Source organism: Aythya ferina, assembly GCF_964211825.1.
Source record: "Aythya ferina genome assembly, chromosome: 9".
Classification (NCBI taxonomy): Eukaryota; Metazoa; Chordata; class Aves; order Anseriformes; family Anatidae; genus Aythya; species Aythya ferina.
This window is the reverse complement of record NC_140305.1, coordinates 11,331,524-11,352,382: the sequence shown is the minus strand read 5'-3', so window position 1 is coordinate 11,352,382 and position 20,859 is coordinate 11,331,524. Positions and strand designations below refer to the sequence as shown.

Sequence of the window (20,859 nt, the reverse complement as noted above, 5' to 3'; positions counted from 1 at the left end):
TGCTCTGATTCATTTGTGTGTGTGTGTGTTTGTGTGTGAGATGTTCTGAATGAGCAAAGGGTGGGAACAGAAATGTCTCTGTGCTGCTTTCCTGATGAATCGTAGGCTTGGGTTCAGCCGCATTGTGGGATTTGGTGTAAAGGGGGAAAGAGGATAATGCTCTTAGCTTCAAGCTGGACATCCAGCAGATACAACCTTGTTTTGCCCTGTCTCAGGAATGTTGTCTTGAGACTGAAGGAAGTCTCGTCACGTTAAACAAGTGCCGCTGTCCTTGAAAGGTTGGGGTATTGTTGGGTGTTTTGGATGTGTTGCTGAATTGCAGAAATTACTTCTATTCTCAGAAGTGTCTGAAATACAAGGCTTTTTACCCTGTGGTGCTTTGACTGCTACCTTCTTAAATTTTTAATCCTGTGATAGGAGTCGCATGCTTTGGAGAACACAAAACCCCTTGTTGAATAATGCTCTGGTTCCTAATTCAGAGCAGTGAGGGAAAGCCTTCAACTGCTTTCGTTAACATACGAACATCCAGATACACCCATGAGCTCTTGCTGACTGCGCTCCTTTTGATAAGAAAAAGAAGCCTTCTGGCCAGCTCTTGGAAGTGAGAACTACAACAAAAAGAGACAAAACGCTATTCCGAGGCATTTCTGCAGACAGTGCTTTTCCCTTCCGCCCATTGCTGTGGCAGAAAGCCCTTCTCAAAAGGCACCTACCAAGAGGCCAGGTGACCCTGGGTTACTGCAGGAAAGCAGATCACTAAATGACAAGTCAGCATGATGAAAGATTATTGGGAGATTAAGCTAATTAATAAAATCTCAGTAGGCTCTGCTGAGAAGGATCAGAATAGGTTTAGGACATCTATCATTCAGGCTGCTACACTTGTATTTTTCTACAACATGGACATATGTTCTTAAACAAAGGGCTTCATTTTGCCTGTTGATGCTGTTATGAAATAGGTTAATATTCAACACTCTCAAGGATAATGGCTAGCTAGCTAAAACCTTAAGCAGTGTAAGTGGAAATTCCTTAGGACCATGGTTTCTAGGAAATTCCAGTGACCAATTTCAGCTTTTTTATTTTGCTATAGTTTTTAATTTTATTGCTCACTCTTCTGGTTCAACCTGCAGATGGAAGAAGAGAAAATGAAGGTACCTGCTGCGCAGAGGCTGTCACGTACTGCTTCTCTGCTAAAGGTGGAGCTGCACTTCAAGTGGTTGTGGGTAGGGGGAGATACCTTTCTTCAGACACACAAAGCATTTGTGTTATGGGGCAGCTAGTTCCAAGCTGTCTTGGAGACATCTGCCACATGTGCCTGCATCTCCCAGGCCCTCAGAACAGTAGTAACAGGAATGCCCTCCTGGGGGGCTCATCATCTTGCAGTGCCAGCAGCACAGACTCTTAACTAACTCACCTTTTTGCATTGGTACTGAGTGATTGAATATAATGCGTTAATTTTGTGGGGTAATTTGTGAGGCCTCTTCTCTACCACCTACAAACAGGATCTAGCTTTCCATCAAGAACTCACGTGAATTTCCATGTTTTAGGGCAGTTTGTTTTTTGTTTGCCAGAGCGGTCAGTAAGCTCCCCAGATAATCCACCTCTAGGTAATAAAATGCGGTAAGAATTTTTGAAAACGCTGACAGAGCTGAGGAATGCTTGTTCTGCATTCATTTTTTTTATTTAATTTGTGTATAGGGGCCTCCAGATTCAGGCAAATGTTGGTGATCATTTGCACGAAGCAAGCTTGATCTGTGACCACAGGATTGTGGGCAGTGGAGGGTGCTATTCGGGCTGGCAAATGGCAAGGGCATGACATGATGTTTGTAATCAAATTAAGAGATGCAGCCCAGAGAAAAGCTACAGCTGTTCATGGAGCTTGCAAAACAAAAACTGCATGCTGTGTAAAATATCAAGACCAAGATCACTTTGGGGCGGGGGGAGAGGGGGAGCATTCTTGGGACATTCATGAACAGTAAAGCTAAATTGATCAAAATTAAAGTTTGTGTGTCTTGCATCCTCAGTGCTGAGCTTCACTTTTTGCAAGCAAATTGGGGAAAGGAGGTGTACTAGCGAGCAATGTATTTCCCAACAGCAAGCCAATGGGGTGTTGGTGGAGCAGTAATAGATAAGCTACCTAGTGATTGAATTAATATATCGTTCATAATGTTTGGCAGCCCTTTTTAATGGCATGTGTTTATAGATAGTTTGTAAAACAGCAAACTAACTCCCTTTTTCATAAACAGCTCTCCTTTGTTTAGCTTCTTATCAGGCTGGGTGACTTGCAACCCTAGGAAGGAGAAGATAGAGGAAGAGCTTTAGAATAAAGCTGCTTTCAGTAACCACCCTGTTCTATGTAAGTCTGCAGTCTTACAAAGCATGTGATGATGACATTGTAGACCTGTTCATTGACGATCTGGGCTTCCTTAGGTAATGCTTTATGTTGCTGACTTAACCACTTTCCAGTTGAATCTTAGGCCAGGTACAATATTTGCTGTTGGAGGGGGATTAATTCTTGAAATCCTGGAAGGACGCAACTAGAGACGTGCTTTCAAATCCCCTACAAATTGTCTTCCTTCTTTGCTAAGAGGTTAGTGATTTTCTCTGGTCGATGGGAAGAAGCATAGGACACAACTGCGTGGAAAATTCATCTTTCTTCAATGGTTTAAGAGTTCACGACTTTGTCCTGTGGCAGCTCCTGTGGCGTTCGGAACACAGCAAGGTATTTAATGTTATTTGATGGTTTGTTTTTTGGGTCTAGAGCGTGAATAGGGTGGCTGTTTGACCACAAATGATACTCCAGACTTGGAAAACCTACTTATATTTCATAAAATACAGATTCTCGAGCAGGTGTAATGCCTGCCTCTGATCTCCACCTTACAGTTCTTCAAGCGGTCTAAGGGAAGTATTTCCTTTTTCTGCAGCGTAGAATTTGCAAATACGCTATAGAAACAGTTTCTACTCTTGAAACAGTTTTAAAATGGAAAAACAAGTAGGAAACCTGAATGGAGGAAAACTGCAAGCAGTGATACACAGTCAGACCAAAGTAGGCTGATTCCAACAGTGTGCAGAAGGGAACAAATAAAACACGTGAAGCATCATCCTTTCCTGATGCTGCCTCTCAGCTTCAGTGTATTACAGGGTTAGGGTTGCACCTGGATCATCCTGTCCAACATATGTCAAAAACCTTTTCCCTCTCAATGTCTAATCCTGTGAATCTATTTACCTTGTTGATTTCTAGAGCCTTCTGCAGTAACGCACTGTACTCTTGTATCTTGTGTTATATGGGTAAAAGATTCATTTAATATTCAATTTACTGTCCACTTAATTGGATGTTGCTAGTTTTTGACTTAAGACCAAGTGAAAAAAGTCTCCATTTTGTGCCACTCAGGTTTTCTCTACCTCTTTTTTTGACATTTCTCCTGTCCTTTTGGTCCTTCTACTCACTTTTTTTTTTTTTTTTTTTTTTTTTCCCCTGAAGAATCTTATTCCAACTTTTTGCTTTGTTTTTCGGTGCAAGCTGTTCCTTATGCCCTGGTTATACTTGTTACCTTCCTGGGCAAGTAGCTGGGCTGTTATATTCTTAAGGTGCTTTCTGATTCAAATTCATCGATATTCTGAAAGTGATGGCTTACGTTCAGTTCTGATTTAGGAAATTTACAGTGGTAAAGATGAGTTCTCATGTCGGGTTTGGTCTGACTCTTTACCAATGTATACCACCTTTCTGGGTCTGAGCATGCTGGCTCCAAGATGCTGATACATCAGGGGTTCTAAAATGGCATAAACAACATTATCTGTTATGCTCTTGGTTAATTTCCTAATAACTTTTCTGATTACGCCAAGGCTTTCTTCCTGCGTAGTAACAGCTCTGACTGTACATGTCAGACTGGTTGCATTTTCCTTGAGTGTAATACTTTGCACTTGCTGTCATAGAAGAATATTTGGTATTTTGGTGCATATCTGGTCTCTCTCATGATGCACTCCTCCAACTTAGCACAGACAACTTTTTGACAATCAAAAGTGGTTTTCTATTTGTGGGCAGACTATTTGCTCCTTATCTAGGCTTTTTTGCATTCATTCAAGACTACATTCAATAGCAAATGTCCCAGGTCAGATGCTGCTGTGCCATTGTCTACTTGCAATGGTGAAAATTTGAAAAACCCAGAAAGTAGCCAAAACTCACATGCGCTGATATTATTTCCTAGATTTTATTCAATTGACTGAGATTGAACTTCTTATCTCAATTTAGAGCCTCTGATGACAAATCTTGATGTACCTTCCAAAAACTGAAGTACTTTGTGTTGATCAGATTACCTTTACCTTTACTCTTGCAGACTTTTTCACAAAATGTGTCTCTACAAATCCCTGTAAAGGCCAAGCTATCTCTCTCTTACTCCCATATATTTTCGGTTGGTCTACTGAATTTTTGAATTTGACTTAAAAATGAGTTCTAGGTCTTCTGTAATGTTTCTGAAGAGCTGTTTTTAAATAGATTTCATTTTAGCAGTTCCTTGTTGTTGTTTGTTTGTTTGTTTGTTTTAAAAAAAAAAGCCCACCATCTGTGCTGCACTTGAATACCCATTCAAATAGTCCATTTGGTGAACGGTACCATGGGAGTAGAATGCTGTACCCACCAGGTGTAATTACAGTTTTATCTCATCCACATATCCTTTTTTTTCCCCTCTGAAATTTCTCCCAGGACCCTTTGGGGCAGAAAAGCTTCATTCGTCCACGGTCACAAACCCATCTTTGGCCATGAGCTGCCCTGAGTCTCAAAAGACAGGGAAGAATGCTGGTTCCCCTCCAAAACAAGTTATCTTCAAAAAAAGCAGCCGTGACAAAGCTGTAAGTACCATAATAATGGGTCTAAGTAGGTATGGATTTCAGTTGTAGTCAGGCTGGAGACATTACAAATCTTTCCTGCCCTTTCTTTTTTTTTTTTTTTTTTTTCCTCTGAAGAAGGACCATGATCCGTGTTTAGTGCTAAATTTGAAAACACGATGTAAAACAAGTTAACAGTAGGTCTTGCATAGGAAGGCAGCTTCCCTCTCACTCTTTCTAGGTTGTACTCCTGCTGGTAAATGTTTAAAACAAAGCTGATGCACTATGTTTCTGATAGCATAAAAAAATCTTTAAATCCATAGTTCTTTATCCCATCCCAGGAGTATTTCTGTTGTTCTTCTACACATTAGGCCCTCTCTTCTGAAGTCCTGAAACATGTGAATAGCAATATTGTCTTTTGGGGATTGCATGTTTGTTGGGAAAAAAAGTAAAAGTTTAAAATGGAATGGTTCTCTAGAAGATTTCCAGCGCCACACCATGTTTTCCATTCTGCCCATCCACCCCCTGTCCTAATCATCAACACTTTGAACTTCAACCATGTGCTACTTCTCCCTACAGCTGACCATCTACCTGGGAAAGCGTGACTTTGTTGACAACATGGGGACTGTGGAACCTGTAGGTAAGTCCACAAGCGTACATGCTATCCTTTCTGCTCTCTTAACCCTGATTATCCTCTGGTAATCTTTTTTTTTTTTTTTTTTTCCTTTCTTTCAGATGGTGTTGTATTGATAGATCCTACAATGCTCAAGGGGAAACAAGGTTTGAGAGTTTATGCAACATACGTGTTGGAGATCGTACTGTTATAGCAATGCAAAATGGTTCTAATATAGCTTCCCCAATGAATGGGCTTCTTACTCAACGTAACATATGTTCTTGTACAATCCAGTTAGGATTCATACCACATATAACAGTGTTAAAATGGGTTTCCATGACTCTAGTGCAGGATTTTACTTCCCACCCTGGCTATGTTGTTAGTCTGCTGCATGCTTTACCTGTCATTTGCTTCTTTCCAGTGTATGTGACCCTGACCTGTGCTTTCCGGTATGGCCAGGAAGACATTGATATCATTGGCCTCACCTTCCGACGGGACCTGTACTTCTCTAGGGTCCAGCTGTACCCACATGCTGACAAGCCAGACTCTCTCACCCACTTGCAGGAATCCCTGTTAAAGAAGCTGGGGAAAAACGCCTATCCCTTTTTCTTTACAGTGAGTATCCTGTAAAAGCCTCTGACCCTCTCCTCCTTGTCTTTTATCACTGGGCTGTTGACACTCAGTGAGGGACTGAAGACAAGGATTAATATTAAGTTCATATTACGTGAGGCTCAAATTTTGAGGAAAAGGCAATGTTTTGTTGTGTTTTTTTTTTTTTTTTTTGTTGTTGTTGTTGTTGTTGTTGTTGTTGTTGTTGTTGTTGTTGTTTTTTGTTACCAAGTGGTAAACTGCAAGAATATCCAAACTGTCCTAACTGTGTGAAATGTACTTGTAAGAGGCAAGGAGTTTTGCAATGGCTTTATGCTAGCTGCAGCTCTAAATATGCATGTCTTCCCAATTCTGGGGAGCTGGAATACTTTATACCATTGCCACGTTGCTTACAAAGGAAGTATCAAGTTCTTTCTTTAAAAAAATATATTAAAAAAAAAAAGTTTTTTTTTTTTTAATCAAACAAACAAATGAAAAGCTTGTTACCAGACATTGTACACAGCTTATTGCCAAATTCTGAATCTGACAGGATGTGCTTCCAGCACTTTCACTGAAATGTCTGCCTTAGCATTCCTTAGGAAGATCCAGGCTTGAAAACCATATATTCTGAAATAACAATAAATAAGAATAAATAAGTCTTTGAATCTGCTCAGTGGATAGTTACCTGTCCTCTGTTGCTGACCACTCAAATACAATCCAGTGATCTCCAAACTGCTGGATTCTCTGATGGGATGTTGCACTCCACATCTCCATGAGCTGCTCTGCAGTCTTCCCAGCTGATGTCTGAAGTTGCTGGCCCTGCCTAGTCCAGAAACACTGGCTGGTGGCTGGCTGGTCTTTGTGGCTTTAGCCATGTTTCCAGAACAGAGAATGCTTTCTCAAGCTTCAAGCCCATGTGAGCAGTGATGACTGGCACTGCTGGGAGCAAAGTTGATGATCCTGGGTGGGGAGCCACATGTCACAGCTTCTAATCTGAGCTGTGCCTCTAGAGCTTAAATTTTAGCCCAGGAGCTTCATGTGTATGATTTTTTTTTTTTTTTTTTTTACTTTTTGTCAGCTTTTTCTTGGCTCTTTATGTTTAACCCCTCTCTTCCACAAAGACTTTGTTACAGGGTTAGCATAAGGCTCAGCTTCTGTCTCAGCTGGAACTTCAAAGGACTGCTGTATTACTGCAAGTGGCCTGTTGTCCTTTTGTAAGCAGCAAGTTAATTAGAATATCACAGAGTTGGAAATCTGCTTAATATTGCTTTGGGTTATTTTTCTCTCCTTGTTCCCACAGTTCCCAGATTACCTGCCTTGTTCAGTCTGTTTGCAGCCTGCACCTCGTGATGTCGATAAGGTGAGAAAAATGGGACACTTGTGCTTATCATGGTTGAGGATGTATGGAAAACATCATGTGAATTTATTTGGCTAACTTGAGTAACTTGAATAAGTTGATACTGGGGTTTGTTGTGCTATGCCACCAATGTCAGGAACCTGACTTTTAAGAGCTACAGTGTGGGTCACAGAGTCGGAATATAATTCCTAACAATAAGAAAAGAAATCTAGTTCAATAGCTGCAAGACTGTGCTAAATCTGCAATGCTTGTAATTTCATTAAGGGTACCACATGATTTGTGGGTTGGACACACATAAAATGACACACACAAAAATGTCAGGCAGGCTTCTATTAGCATGTCAGTCACATGAGAGAAAAGGAGACTGAGTGCCTGAATTCTCACAGATCCCTATAAATAGCATGTGTTAAGATCTCCTTCTGAATTAAAACAAATACAGAAATGGGCTGTTTTACACATGTGTGTAAACAAAACAAAAGTCCTGGAGGAAAAAACACTGGATAATGAGATGTTCTGCAAGGTTTCTGACAGCATTTAAAATAGTCCTTTTGTACTTCCCGGGATGCTTCTCTGAAGATCTGGGTTAGACTAAAACCAGGCAAGATGGGATGCAAGTTGTAGCATGCAGTGCCACAGGGACAAGCTATGTGTTTTGGAAGGATTGATATTGTAGCAAAATTTAATATATTTCTCTGAAGTTATCTGGGACTCTTGCAGATGTCCCATGGCAGTGTTGAAGACGACTTAAAGCAAAGATCAGCTTGGCCTGATCACTCTCAGCCCTTAGACACCAGGAAGTAAGAAGCTTGACCCCAGTCAGGTATTGGCATTACAAAGCAAATTCAGAAACTCAGGGTGGAGTGAAGAGCCTTGCATGCTGGTCAGTGTTATCTCCTGTAGCATGCTGTGACCTCTACAACAGTGCTCTCACAGAAAGCCTTTTAGTAGTAGGGATGTCATTTGTCAGAGGTTGGGAACTAAGCCTTATTTATCAGAAGGAGCATGGAATAGGTGAGTGCTGCCACACCAGTTAGCAAGGGTTTGTTACAATGGTTGGAGGCCAGAAGAATTTGCAGTTGGCAGAAATCTGCCAGTTTCTAGTGTACAGGAAGATGTTTGAACATCTGCAGATGTTCTTGGCTCGTTACACTGATTTCTTTCTCTCTGGCAGAGCTGTGGGGTGGACTTCGAGGTGAAAGCTTTCTCAACAGAGAATGTGGAAGAGAGAATTCATAAGAGGTAATAAAATACATGTGTCTGTCTGTCTTCAGCTGTTCTCTCTTAAAGAGGGTCAGAATGTTCAATAATGCACCATGGTTGCTTGTTCAGCTTTGTTCCACTTGTCAGTGGACTTCCTGAGCATAAGCACATGAGTGCAAAACTCCTGCCTCTGCCAAGCACAATGTACCTGTTGTCTTTGCTGCTTCTCAGGAACTCTGCACGCCTATTGATCCGAAAGGTGCAATATGCTCCAGAACAGCCAGGACCCCAACCTTGTGCAGAGACCACGTGGCAATTCTTCATGTCCAACAAGCCGTTACACTTGAAAGCTTGCCTCAGTAAAGAGGTGAGGAGTTTGCCCCTGGGGTATGGACATCATAGTATTTCAATACCAATATGCGTTTTGCTGCCTAAAGCAGCTATTTTGTGTGTTACCCAGACTCTCTCAGCTGAGACTGACTTGCCTTACCACTGGATGGTTTTAATGTAGCTTTCGTCAGTAGCTACTGGCTGGGGGAGCCTGGGACACTATTATCAGCCATTTGAGGCAAAATCATTGAAAGAAGGGTCATGAGTCCTTGGGAAGGGTCACCTTGCCTTATCTGGTCTCCGTGAAGGAGATTGAATTTGTGTGGACTGGAGTGGTATAGGGCCTGGGAGAAGCCTCCTGCCTGGGTTTCTGAGCATTGAATTCCCCCTAGGTGTACTACCATGGCGAGCCCATTCCAGTCACTATCACGGTCACCAACAGCACAGAGAAAACCGTGAAGAAGATCAAAGTCACGGGTAAGTTTTTACTGTTATTTAGGATTCTCTTAGGAATCCAAGATTCTTTGGTGGGAGGGCTGAAAGAGCTAGAATTTAGTGCTTGTAACTACTTAAGCAGGCAGCATGGGGTGCGTCAGGAATTTGTTTAATCCACCCTCTCTTTTGCTGTTTCTTTGCTGCTGTTCATCAAGTGAAACACTGCAGCCTTTTTCTTGACTCATGGTTACTTGCATGGCTTAATTTCAGGCATCTGTATGTACAATCTAAGCAGGAAGGGACGAACACTTATGGTAAGCAAGGCAGGCACTGTGGGGTAATCTACCTCTTTGGGAGGCTGGTGGGAAGAGCTCCCCGGTCAGTGGGATGCTAACAGTAAGCGTGCCTAGGTTGTGTACAGCTTTGCCTGGGGCTTCAGAAATATTTGGCAATGTGAGGAATGGCCGCTCTGCCAGTGATGGTGTAATTCCTCCTGAGGAAGCTGAGGGCAGGGCCTGAGTTTCAGATGAGTTTCAGTACTGCCTGTGCTTTATTTGTAGGACTGCTTGTTTTCGTCCCACAAACCCTGTTGCTCTCGGGCCTGGGGAAGACAATCTGAGAAACAAAGGATGAGAGAGAGAAAAGAAAGCCGGAAAGGAACAAAGTAGCTGAGGGTTTTGTAGCCAATTCAGTGCCAGTCTTGCACGTACTGTCTAGTAACTCCCAAATAATTTTTTAGGTTGGCACACATCTGCCTGTCTTAAAAAGACTTTGTTGTTTCGGATTCTCTCATCAGTGTTTCAGTCAAAACTACTATGTCTTTTCTGGTGTTAGATTAGGATTGGAGAATACAAACCACTTGTTGCCACAGGGTCCTGACTGTAGTTTGGTATCCTGTCTGCTTGATACTGGCGTCTCATGAATGCAAATGCATAGGCTATAGAAACGCAAGAGATACCAGTGACCAGAGGTGAAAGCAGACACACTTAGAGAGGGAGATCTTCATAATGGAAAGAGCAGGCTCCCCTAGGAAACCACGAGCTGCTGACTTTGTCATCTGCAAATCAAGGCTGGATGTGTTTCAGGCAAGACAGAGACCAGCAACACACAAGTGGCCAATGTCTATCCAGATCAGGCTTCCTGACCTGGTGGTCCCTTCAGGCTCTAAATGTATGGATTTTTCTGCTGTCTTCATGTTTTCCACTCCTGAGATTCAGTGGGGCAGCTATGCTGTTTCTGATTCGTACGCACAACTAATTGTCCCTTTTCTTCTTTCTCACCAAGTGGAGCAGGTTGCCAATGTGGTTTTGTACTCCAGTGACTACTACACAAAAGTGGTAGCTGCTGAGGAAGCACAGTGAGTGAATATTCTGCTTATCCATGCTTGCTATACTCCTTCCTTCCTCTTAATTACCCTCCTCAGTTACGGGAGGTGCTCCTAACCGTAGTCTGGCAGTTGCTGGCCGTTACAGTGCTCTCTTTGCCTTTGTGTGTGTGTCTTGACACCAGCTGTAGTCGATGCAGCTGCTCTCCTTTTTGTATAGTCAGCAGGTACCCTGCTCCTTTTTTCAGAGACTGGGGGAGGTTGCAGAAAAGCTGTTTTGTTTGAAGAGTAATTACCTACTAGAAATGCTTAGCAGGGCCTATGTAGGGTTCTCCATTGGTTGAAACCTTTAAAGGGAGCTGCAACATTTTTCTGTGCTGCTGTTTGCCTGGAAATGCTGGATGCATTTGTGTTTGGTGTCAGTCTTTTTCACAACACTTCACTTGGTTTCTGCTGGCCTTAGCTCACAAAAACCTCGGGGACTGTTGATGGTGTGGAGAACCCCTTGCTGTTATGCCTTGCGGGGTGTTGGCAGTGCAGCGTTGAACTTTGCTCTGTGAGGAGGGTTGGGTACACCCATACATCTGTATTTTTCTGTTGTTTTTTCTCTGTATCTTGGGGACATCTTTTCCTTTTTGTACCGGTCTTGTGAACTTGGATTCATTTTGTCCAAATGTAGAGGTCTGCAGCATAGTTTGACCTACTTCTAGATGTATGCCTTAATGTGAAATTAATGATTTTCTGCAAATGCTTGTTTGATTATGAAGGAAACTTTTCTGACTAGTTCAGATGTAGACATCTAAATCTGGACAGATAAATACGGCTCCTTGTGGATGGCTTTGTAATCTGCTCTGAAATTACCCTAGTTGGGTTTGTAAGGCAGATCAGAGTGTATTGCTTTCCCTCTCACCTCTTTATTTTCAGGGAGAAGGTGCAGCCAAACAGCAGCCTGACCAAGACACTGACAGTTTTGCCCTTGCTAGCAAATAACCGGCAGACCCGGGAAATAGCCCTGGATGGAAAGCTAAAGGATGAGGACACCAACTTGGCTTCTAGTACCATGTGAGTGGTTTTAAGTGGTCCCAACTGGTAAAGGGTATAAAGAAGAGGGGAGAAGGGAGGGAACTGAACTATCAGATATTTGTACCTGTCCTGATGGGTCCATCTGATTGCACGACCTACCCATCATAGCCGTTCAGGCTAAAGTGTGATCACAGATCTGGAGAGGTATTGGCTGTCCCTAAGGCTCTTCTGCTCCATCGTTTTTGGGAGAACGAAATGTTCATCTGGTTCTTATTCCTGCCACGTACTGCTGCTCTGTAGCCATACTGCCTAACACCTCTTTGTTTTCTCTGGTAGTATTAAGGATGGAATAGACAAGACAGTGATGGGGATTCTCGTTTCCTACAAGGTCCGAGTGAAGCTCACTGTTTCAGGGTAAGAGTACCAGACTTCTTGCTACATCTGTTTAGAGTTAGGGAAGTGTGTGTACCCCACTGACTAGTGGGGAGAAGGTGGGACACTCCACCATGAGAAAGGGTGTATGTTGTAGGGATATTAGGTTAACTCTAAAGCATGAACTTCCTTGAAATTGTATATTTCTGGCCTAAAAAAAAAAAAAGTTTTCTTGAGCCAGAGGTGTTGGATTACTTTCCTTATGTATAGAAAGCTAAGCTTTTTTTTTTTCTTTTTAAGGAAAGCTATGGTAAGACTTTGGCCACATGACCAGAGGTTGAATTAGGAACCTGTGGTTTGCAATACAATTTTATTTCATTGCTATAATGTTTAGTTTGTGAAGGCTTAAGTGAAACTGTGTGAACCTTTGTTGGTGCTTTTGTTCTCCCAGAGCAGAAGGTAGGAGCAAAGGAGCCTTCCTAACATTTGGTCAGGGGTTCAGGAACTTACTCTTTCACTGTGGGAAGGATATGAAAAATGAAAGTCTTTTTTTTTTTTTTTTTTTTTTTTTTTTAAAACAAGGGTATTTGGAGGGTAAGCTTTGAGGCGAGTAAGAACATACGAGGGAGGTGATCTCAATAGTCCACCAGTAAAACACTGTTTGCTACAGTACCAAAATGGGAAGGCATTCATTAAATATGCTTATATATTTCTTGTCTTCTTCCATAGTATGCTGGGAGACTTCACCTCCAGGTAAGAGTCTTCTTTTCAGACCATGTAGCCATAGCTCTTAATTTGTCTTCTTACCCTCTTACTCTCCTTCCCACCTCCCTGACTATTCCCTAAGCTGATAGAAATAAGAAATATGCAAGTTCAGCTGTGAAAATGAGGCAGTTGCAAAAATGCATCAAATTTACATGCATGCAATGTTCAGCACGTAATAAACCCAGCTTGTTAGGGTGGATATGCATGTGTTTTGTGTTTCTTTTTTTTGTGCAGAAATCTGAGCTTAATTCTTTTTGAAGGGGGAGTTAGGATTAGAAAAAAGATGAAAGAATGAGTAAATTTGGAGTTGAAGGTTTGGGCTGGCCTGAGCTGGGAGGGAGACTGAACCAGGCATGACTGGGGCTGTGGATCTGACACATTCTCTCTTCTCCCCAAAGTGAGGTGGGCACAGAGCTGCCGTTCCGTCTCATGCACCCTAAACCTGAGGAAAAGAACCCAGCAGGTCAGTTGTGCCTCATTTTTGCCTGTTTTATTGTCTCAGATAAGTTCTTACCATTGCTAGGCTTGCAATTTAGCCTTCAGTGTCTGGAAGCCGGCACTGGGGGCTGCTGCATGTGTGTGGGAGAGAAAACCTCAAGGCACAGTGTAAGAGGGAGAAGGGATGCTGAGATGGAATAAGATAGAAGTGGGTCATGTTCCCTTTGTCTTTCATCTGTGGAATCACAACTGAAAGCACAGGGACTCAAGGAAGCACAGCACAGTTAAATCTCATGACTACTGTGCAAAATGCCCTGGATGCAGCTGTCAGCAGTTCCTATCCAAGTTCCTATCCAGATTCTAATATAGCAAATGAGAATGTCGCAGAAAATGCCCAAGACACACAACACTACAAAAAGCAAAATATTTCTAAGCAAAGTTATAAGGTGATAAAACCATTGGGGATTTTACAGTGTCTCTATTATGTTTACATGGCATTGGCCACAGTGTCTGAGGTGTGGCCTTTAAGTTCAGTTTCTGTGTATAGGTATTTGAGAGGAATGTCTCTTCAGAATCAGGTCAATAAACACAAGTGTGACAACTTTAAAGCTGGCAGGGATCCTGCCTGAAGGTTAACAACCAACTCGCTGTCTTGGTTGCTTGTTTAAAAAAAAAATAAATATATCATGGTACAATGTAAGGAGCTACCTTTCCCAGGGAATGTTAAATCTTAGGAGTGGATGCCAAGTCTTTAGGTTGTCTTGAGCGTTTGTCTTCCTGCTTCCTCAGTTCCTGACTGGCTCTGTTCTGTAATGGTGAACCTATGGAAACTGCAAGGTGCTTACACTAAATCAGAAGTTCCTGTGCAGCATCCGGGGCAGCTATTGAGCACAAATATTATGCCAGCTTTCGCTGTTGGGATTGTTCTGTATGAGTCACCTTGTCCTGCCATCTGTGTTTGGATGGAGTTGTGTAGGCTTCAAACATAAAACCATGACTGCTTCTGCACTGCATTTTTTTTTTTTTTCCCCATTCGTCTAAAACTTACCTAAAGCCTCTGTATTTAAGAACACAACTACTAGAAGATGGAGGAGCCTATGAAAGGAGTTACCCGGGATAGGTTCTATGTTCTATACTGAAAGCATTAGAAAGGGGTGATTTAGTCCCCGTTGTGTTAAATGGGTTGCATTAAACACAGCAAAGCCAGCTGGGCAAAAAAAGGTGATTCTCCCACTGTATTTGGTGGTGGTGCAGCCTCACCTTGAATATTGTGTACAGTTCTGGCTCCACAACATAAAAAGGATTTTAAGCATCTAGAGGAGGGGCAACAAAGCTGGCAAAAGGGCTGGAAGACAGGTCCTGTGAGGTGAGGCTGGACACTTGAGTTGTCTAGTCTGGAGAAAAGAAGGCTAGCAGGCAACCTCATTGCTCTCTGCAGCTCTGTGAGGAGGGGAAGCAGAGAGGGAGGTGCCGGTTTCTTCTCATCGATAACTGATGAAAGAACGTGAGGGAATGGCATGGAGCTGCACCAGAGGAGATTCAGATTGGACATTAGGAAAAAATTCTGTAATACAAGGGTGGTCCAACACAGGAATAAGCTCCCCAGCAAAGTGGTGCTTGCCCCATGACTCTCGCTATACAGCTGCATGCAGACTGCATCTGCTTCCAGAAATCAGGTCCTCAGGGCTGGTCTCTAGGGCTCTTAAAGTTGGACCACGCTGGGGGAAGCTGCCGTGGGGCAAATGCTGCTGTTGGCACAGCTGTGCCTGTGCCGTGGGCTTCTGTTCCGTGTTGTAGGCTGGCAAATCCCTGCCAGCAAATCACTGAGATTGCTGCTCGCTTAATCGTGATCTTAAGTGGGGATTTGTGGTAGGAGAGTGGCTTTGGAAAGGGTCTTCGTGGCTGTTCTGATAGCTTGCACGTACTGAAGTATTTCCATCACACTTTCCTGCAGGAATTCCCCTGCCTACAAGCTTGGTGAAGGCCAGGGACCTTTTTGGTGCTGGTGGCCCCAGGAAAGGTGGCTGGTGAGGGCCATCTAGTGTCCACAGGGAGCCTCGCGTGGTAGAGGTGCTGGGGGAGGCAGCTCAGGGCTGCAAAAGTCTGGAGCTTTCATGGATCCAGAGAAAAGCTTGAAAACGTTAAACAAGGACTATTTAGAGGCTCGATTTATTACTATTTAGGGAACTGTAAAGAATTCTGTTGTATTTTTAGAACGGTGTGGATTTTTTTGGACATGACACCATGTTTCGGTGTTAATGCAACAACCCCATTTCTGTTTCCTGTGCTTCAGGCAGATCATTTTAGCAGAAGCATTTGTAGCTTGAGGAAGGATGGAAGTCAGTTCTCCCTTCGAAGAACACTTCGAAGGATGGCTGGTATACTCTTTTATGTAGTACACTCAAAAGGATGTGGGCAGAAGACTTATAAGGGAAATGGAAAACTTTTAATATTTCTCAGATCACTTCCCCCAACACATCCTCTTACCAAAGGTGCAGCCCACATACATGTATTGTTTACTACATCAAAGTCCTTCTAGGAGCTTTCTGTCAGAAGACGGCTGTGGTTTGTGCATTTTCTTCAGATGGAAATTGCAGGTTTCGGGTAACTCGAAAAAGAAATGCAGTTAGTTCCAGGAGCTATCCCATGGGAAAGCCCTACAAACAGTTAACTGGAGAAATAAATGCTCTCTCTTCAAACAAGAAAACTAACACAAAAGAAAATTTCTCTGAAGCCTGCGTAGCTGATTTGAAAACTGTGCTGGAGTGTGGTGTCTCAGCTCATTACAGGGAATAAAAGAGCCTCCCGAGTGAAGATGGTAAACTAAAACTCTTACTGGCTTTCTGTGTCCTGTGCCTAATCACCGTTTCTAATTGTGAGTTCATGTTTTGGAGATGCAGTTTTTATTCTACCACCTTAGGTCATAAGCTCTGAAAAATCAGATGTGCTTCATTAGTGAAATGACATCCAATTTGGAATCGAGCAAAACAAGACTTAATTGCAGAGATGGAACTTTAGCAAACAATGTTTAGGCTCTTAAAGGCCCCACAAGATATAATTTTGTTTTGATGGCTTGTTCAGCAGCCTCTGCAATGGGTGTAGGCAAGGGTGCCTGCACAGGGAATTTTGAGATCACTCCTTATCTTCTTTTTCCATTCCTTTTTGTTTTTACTGATGAGTCAGTAACCAATTTGTCCATTGCACCTCCCTTCTTACTTGACTGTCACTTAGGTTGCAGCTGGGAGAAAGGAAAAATCACGGCTACAGTGGAATTAGAAATGTCACATACTGTGACTTTATGGCTTATTCGTTGCAGAGGGGTAATATCCTTTTCTCTTTCCTAGCCAAAGTGATTTATGGCAAAAATAAATAAAACGTGTAGCATCGGTGTATTTAATTGTGCAGGGCTAACTTGAGTTTAGAGAACCTCGGAACGTCAGAAAAAATAAGCTTCACAAGAACACAGCTTTATTTTTGGGGGCCAAATGGGGGCAAGTGTGATCAGCTGCACTGTGCTTTATTTCACAGTATATTCTTTACCCTTTTTATTTGTCTGTCTGCTCTGAAGCAGTCATCCCTCAGTAAAAAGCAGGTCTGTCAGTGCATGGCTCTTGCTGATCGCTTGCTCTTCCTTCTTGCTACCTTTCCTTTCCCATGTTTATTTATAGCTTCCTTGTCTTGGACTTCTTGCAGGCCAGCATTTGCATGCTACATGTGTGCTATTTTTGCGACTGTTTTTGGACCCATGTGTTTCACAGAGGGTTATTTTTAGGCAAAGCAGCTCCTGTCACATTGGCAGCCTGTCTTTTCTGCCTGTTGACAAGAATGGATATAGATCTGTTTCTTTTAAAGATAGAGTCAAACTGGGCCATGTCTCTTCATGCTTTCAAGATCTTTCCCTGTCAGCAGTCAGCCCAGCTCCTGCTGGGATTTTTTTCAAGGCTGTGCTCTTAGCGTGAGTTCTTTGGTCTGGGGTTTTCTTGCCATTGTCTTGAGGTTTCACGTTTTGTGGGCCTATGTCTTGTACACTGACCTTTGTTTTGGCTGTTATTCAACAAATAGTCATTTATCTGCTTCTTTGTTAAACTTGCATGAAAGGGTTCCTTCCAAGAAGCCCATAAATACCGTGTCCCTTTAACATTAACGTTGTTCCCACCCTGGACTGATATTGTAACTTTCAGAAATTAGTGACTTTTCAAAGGGCTTGAATGTCTTGAAATGTAAGATAACCTACTCTTTTTTTTTTTCCTTTTTTCTTTTCACCACGAAGCTAAAAGAGGTTAAAAGCAAGCTTATAATGAAAATTACCATATGTCACAACTTTAATTACATGGAGTCATTCCTGTGGCTGCATAATAAAAGCTTATAGAAAACCCTCTGCAGAGGGTATGATGACGTTCGGGAACCTCATCTGTCCCTGAACGCAGTCCCCTCCCATCCCAGCCCTCAAAATGATTGCTGGGATGCCAGTTAAAAATAAGGAGAAAAAAAAAAAAAAAAAAAAAAAAGACAACCTATTTTCAGGTTCCTGAGACTTCTTCAATGTTTTAATGCTAAATAAGCCATGGGACAGCACGATAACCCTGTGGAGTGGACATAATTCTTCCTAGAGTGGTAATACAGACATTTAACAAGCCTATGGGGTGTAGTATAGCAGCCTGAAAGGAAAAGTGGTGTCCAGGTATCTGTGAATGTAATCTGACATATAAGCTATATGAGAAGTATTCCTATACTGCCACGCTAACTGTGTATTGATGCAGTAAGTATTTATCTGACAGAAAAGAACATGCCTTACCAAAGCAATACCTGTTTCTCCCCTCAGCCCATTCTGTAAAATCAACTTCAAACCACGCTGGTGGATGTTGCTCAGCTTTGCCCATATCATTAATGTCACTGTTCCCATAGTGATGAGTACACTCCAGAGAGGGGAAAGAGGGTGGACTATTTAAGGACTCTTAGTTGCAGGAAAATAAAATGACAACACTGCTTTATGTGTTGGAAACTTTAAAACTTCTAAACGTTTCATTGTAAATCAATTTGAATCAAGTATGGGTGCACTGAGACTTTCCAGACTTCATCTTGGCCTCTGTGAGCAGAGGAAGCTATCCTTTCCGAGTCCGGATAAATACCATCATGAACGCTTTTACGTGATCTGTCCTTTGAGGCATTTTGGCTACAGTGCCCTACTTGGCATGCTTGTAATGCTGACTTTTCCAGCAATGCTAATCACCACTTGTTGCCTTTGATTTCTGTGTGTTGTGGGTGGGAATTCTCCAGGTCACCCAATCACCGAGGCATCCCAAATCCCTGGTGACTTCTGGGGAACAATGGCTTTGGTGCACTTTGCTCCCTCACTTAAACTCATGAGAAATAAGCCAGTGAAGCAACTGTTTCTTGCTAAAGCTTAAGTAACTGTAAGAGCGAAACAATCCATGTTCCTGTTTCTTCACTGCAGTGTAGTCTGTTTTGCTTACTTCAGGCTGTGCTGAAACACCTTCCAAGGAATCCTACTAGCAAGCCTGAATGCTGTTTTGTTACAGTGTGGTTAGCAAAGATCCCATCAAAGGAACACGTTAAAGTCCCAGAGGTCTCGGGAGTATGTTTAGGCAAGGCTGAAATCAGGAGTATTGCTCCTCATGTGCATAATCTGCCTGATGAGAGGCCACCTAATCTTTTCTGTATTGCAGCCTCTGTTTGATTTCAGTACCTTCATGCTTATTGAATGAGAACGTCTTCTCATCAGCTGGATGCTTAAAGCACAGTGACAGACCAATTAAGACTAAAGTCACGCAAGTGCTGTCATCTGAGAAGCGTGTGCACAGATGTTTCTCTCAGCTGTGACTGCTAGCAAGCATAAATTGGAAAAATTTGTTCATTTCTCAGCCCTTCTGATGTCTTAGCAGCATTGCTGGGGTGCTCTTCCATTTGGGAGATCAAGTTCTGCTTTGACGGGTGTGTGCACATACATGTTGACGCTTTCCAGAGTCCTTGTATTGCTGCAAATCCTGCTGCTTGTCACGGTTTTGTCTTGTTTACAAATATTTTGCTGTTTTTAGCATCCGTTGTTCTAACTATTTGCTGTATCTTTTTTCCTCCTTTACTGCATGCTGATGACTGCAGGGAAGGATGGGTAAGTTTCTTTTAATGGTATTCACATTCTAGCTGCAGCTGTGCATTGCCTCTTTGAAAGCTCCTCAAAATTGCTCACAAATCCATAGGGTTCACAGAGCATGAGCTTAAAAAATTAATGTGGCTTGACAAGTTATTGCTATCAGTTGAACAGCAATGACCGACCATGTGAAAGTCGCTTGAGACCATGTTTTGCCTGACAGCTGGACAGAAAGAGATGTCTGTGGTCAGCTGACGCTCTGTAGTTTTAGGAACTCAATAGGTTCAACCATGTGCCTATATTTTAAGCACAGAAGAAATAAGGATGAAATGTTTCACATTTTAATTCAAGACAAAGACCCTTTCAAGCTGCGGACTATTCAGCTAGCTGGAATGAGCATGGTTCGGTGCAGGAGTTTCATGAAAACCTCCTCAGTTTGTGTCCTGCTTTGTTCCATTCAACTGGTTTTCCTACTAGCTTTTAGAATAGCAGCAACAAAGTTAGTATGTGTGGGAATATGATCCAAATCCCTTTGGAGACAAAAGAAACATCACCAGAGACTGTTCCAGGCTTTTCTTCTTTCTCCAGCACGTTGCCTTCAGTGTACTGGTATAAAAAAAATGGCTGACATCATTTTGAAAGACCTGTGTTTCTTCCATTTCAGTGATGCAGAGATGGTATTTGAGGAGTTTGCTCGTCAACAGCTAAAAGATATGCCTGATGATGAAGAAAACAAGAACGTTTCCTCAACTGATGAGTGATGAAAACAGCAAGCTGCTAGAGAAGCTGTATAGTCTGGCATCGTTTAGAAATTTAGGACCTAGGTTCCTGGTAAACTGCATGTTCTGAGTGCATACATTGTCTTTCAAGGATCAGTAGACGTAAAATCATGAATCTCTGTTGCTTACTAAAAGCTTTAGCTCCATAAAAGTGTAGCAAACTCAACATTTCATGCTTACGCTAGTTACCAGAGGAGGGCGGGAAGGCTGCTCTGCCGTGACATCTGCTTCAGTGGCACCTAACAAAATGGTGGTTATTTTCACCACTGATGAGGTCTTAAACGATGGCTTGTGCAGCCTGCTTACACTTAGCTGGGGTCACAGAGTCCCTGCTTTTTAAATGCTAGTGAACTAAGTTCTAGTTTGAATGGCTGGCTTGCTGCCTTTGACTTGAAGTTCCTCAGTGGACTGTGCAAAATTGATTTTATTTCCTTTTGTTTGCTTTTGCATTTTTCCTTTATCAAATTCATCTAGTTAATATTTTTAGTGCTTGCACTGTCCTCATGTATTGCTTATATCCATTTGCTCTAGCATTAAATGTCTTGCAAGTCATCTTTCACAGCAGCTGTAATGCTGAGATACTATGTTAGCTTTTTCTCAATATAATAGTTATGTTATTAAAGATCAGGGAAATGTGCACTGTACATGAATTTCTTAACAAAGATCCCTATATACAAACCCAAACAGAGAACTGGTAGTCTAGGCTAA

General features: G+C 42.4%; 2 protein-coding genes across 4 annotated transcripts in view; both read left to right on the top strand.

The window, feature by feature from the left end:
- The first annotated feature begins 4,707 nt into the window (after window positions 1–4,707).
- SAG (S-antigen visual arrestin) lies at window positions 4,708–20,146 on the top strand. The gene is made up of 14 exons (XM_084529947.1): window positions 4,708–4,842; window positions 5,398–5,458; window positions 5,554–5,598; window positions 5,853–6,046; window positions 7,320–7,379; window positions 8,548–8,615; window positions 8,808–8,943; window positions 9,299–9,383; window positions 10,626–10,698; window positions 11,590–11,727; window positions 12,025–12,102; window positions 12,790–12,813; window positions 13,224–13,288; window positions 20,037–20,146. Exons 1-14 carry the CDS (start codon window positions 4,753–4,755, stop codon window positions 20,078–20,080), a joined length of 1,161 nt encoding a protein of 386 aa, XP_084386073.1. The 5' UTR covers window positions 4,708–4,752; the 3' UTR covers window positions 20,081–20,146.
- The window catches only part of DGKD (diacylglycerol kinase delta), a gene marked incomplete at its 5' end in the record, with an annotated part of 66,096 nt that continues 65,018 nt past the window's right edge, over window positions 19,782–20,859 (top strand). Inside the window, one exon of one of the 3 annotated variants that reach the window (XR_014696100.1) lies at window positions 19,782–20,203. Coding sequence is in view for 2 of the 3 variants with exons in the window: in XM_084529934.1 (XP_084386060.1) it covers window positions 20,093–20,203 (111 nt within the window). The remainder of the gene's footprint in view (window positions 20,204–20,859) is intronic. The other 2 variants (XM_084529934.1, XM_084529931.1) reach the window with 2 other exon arrangements.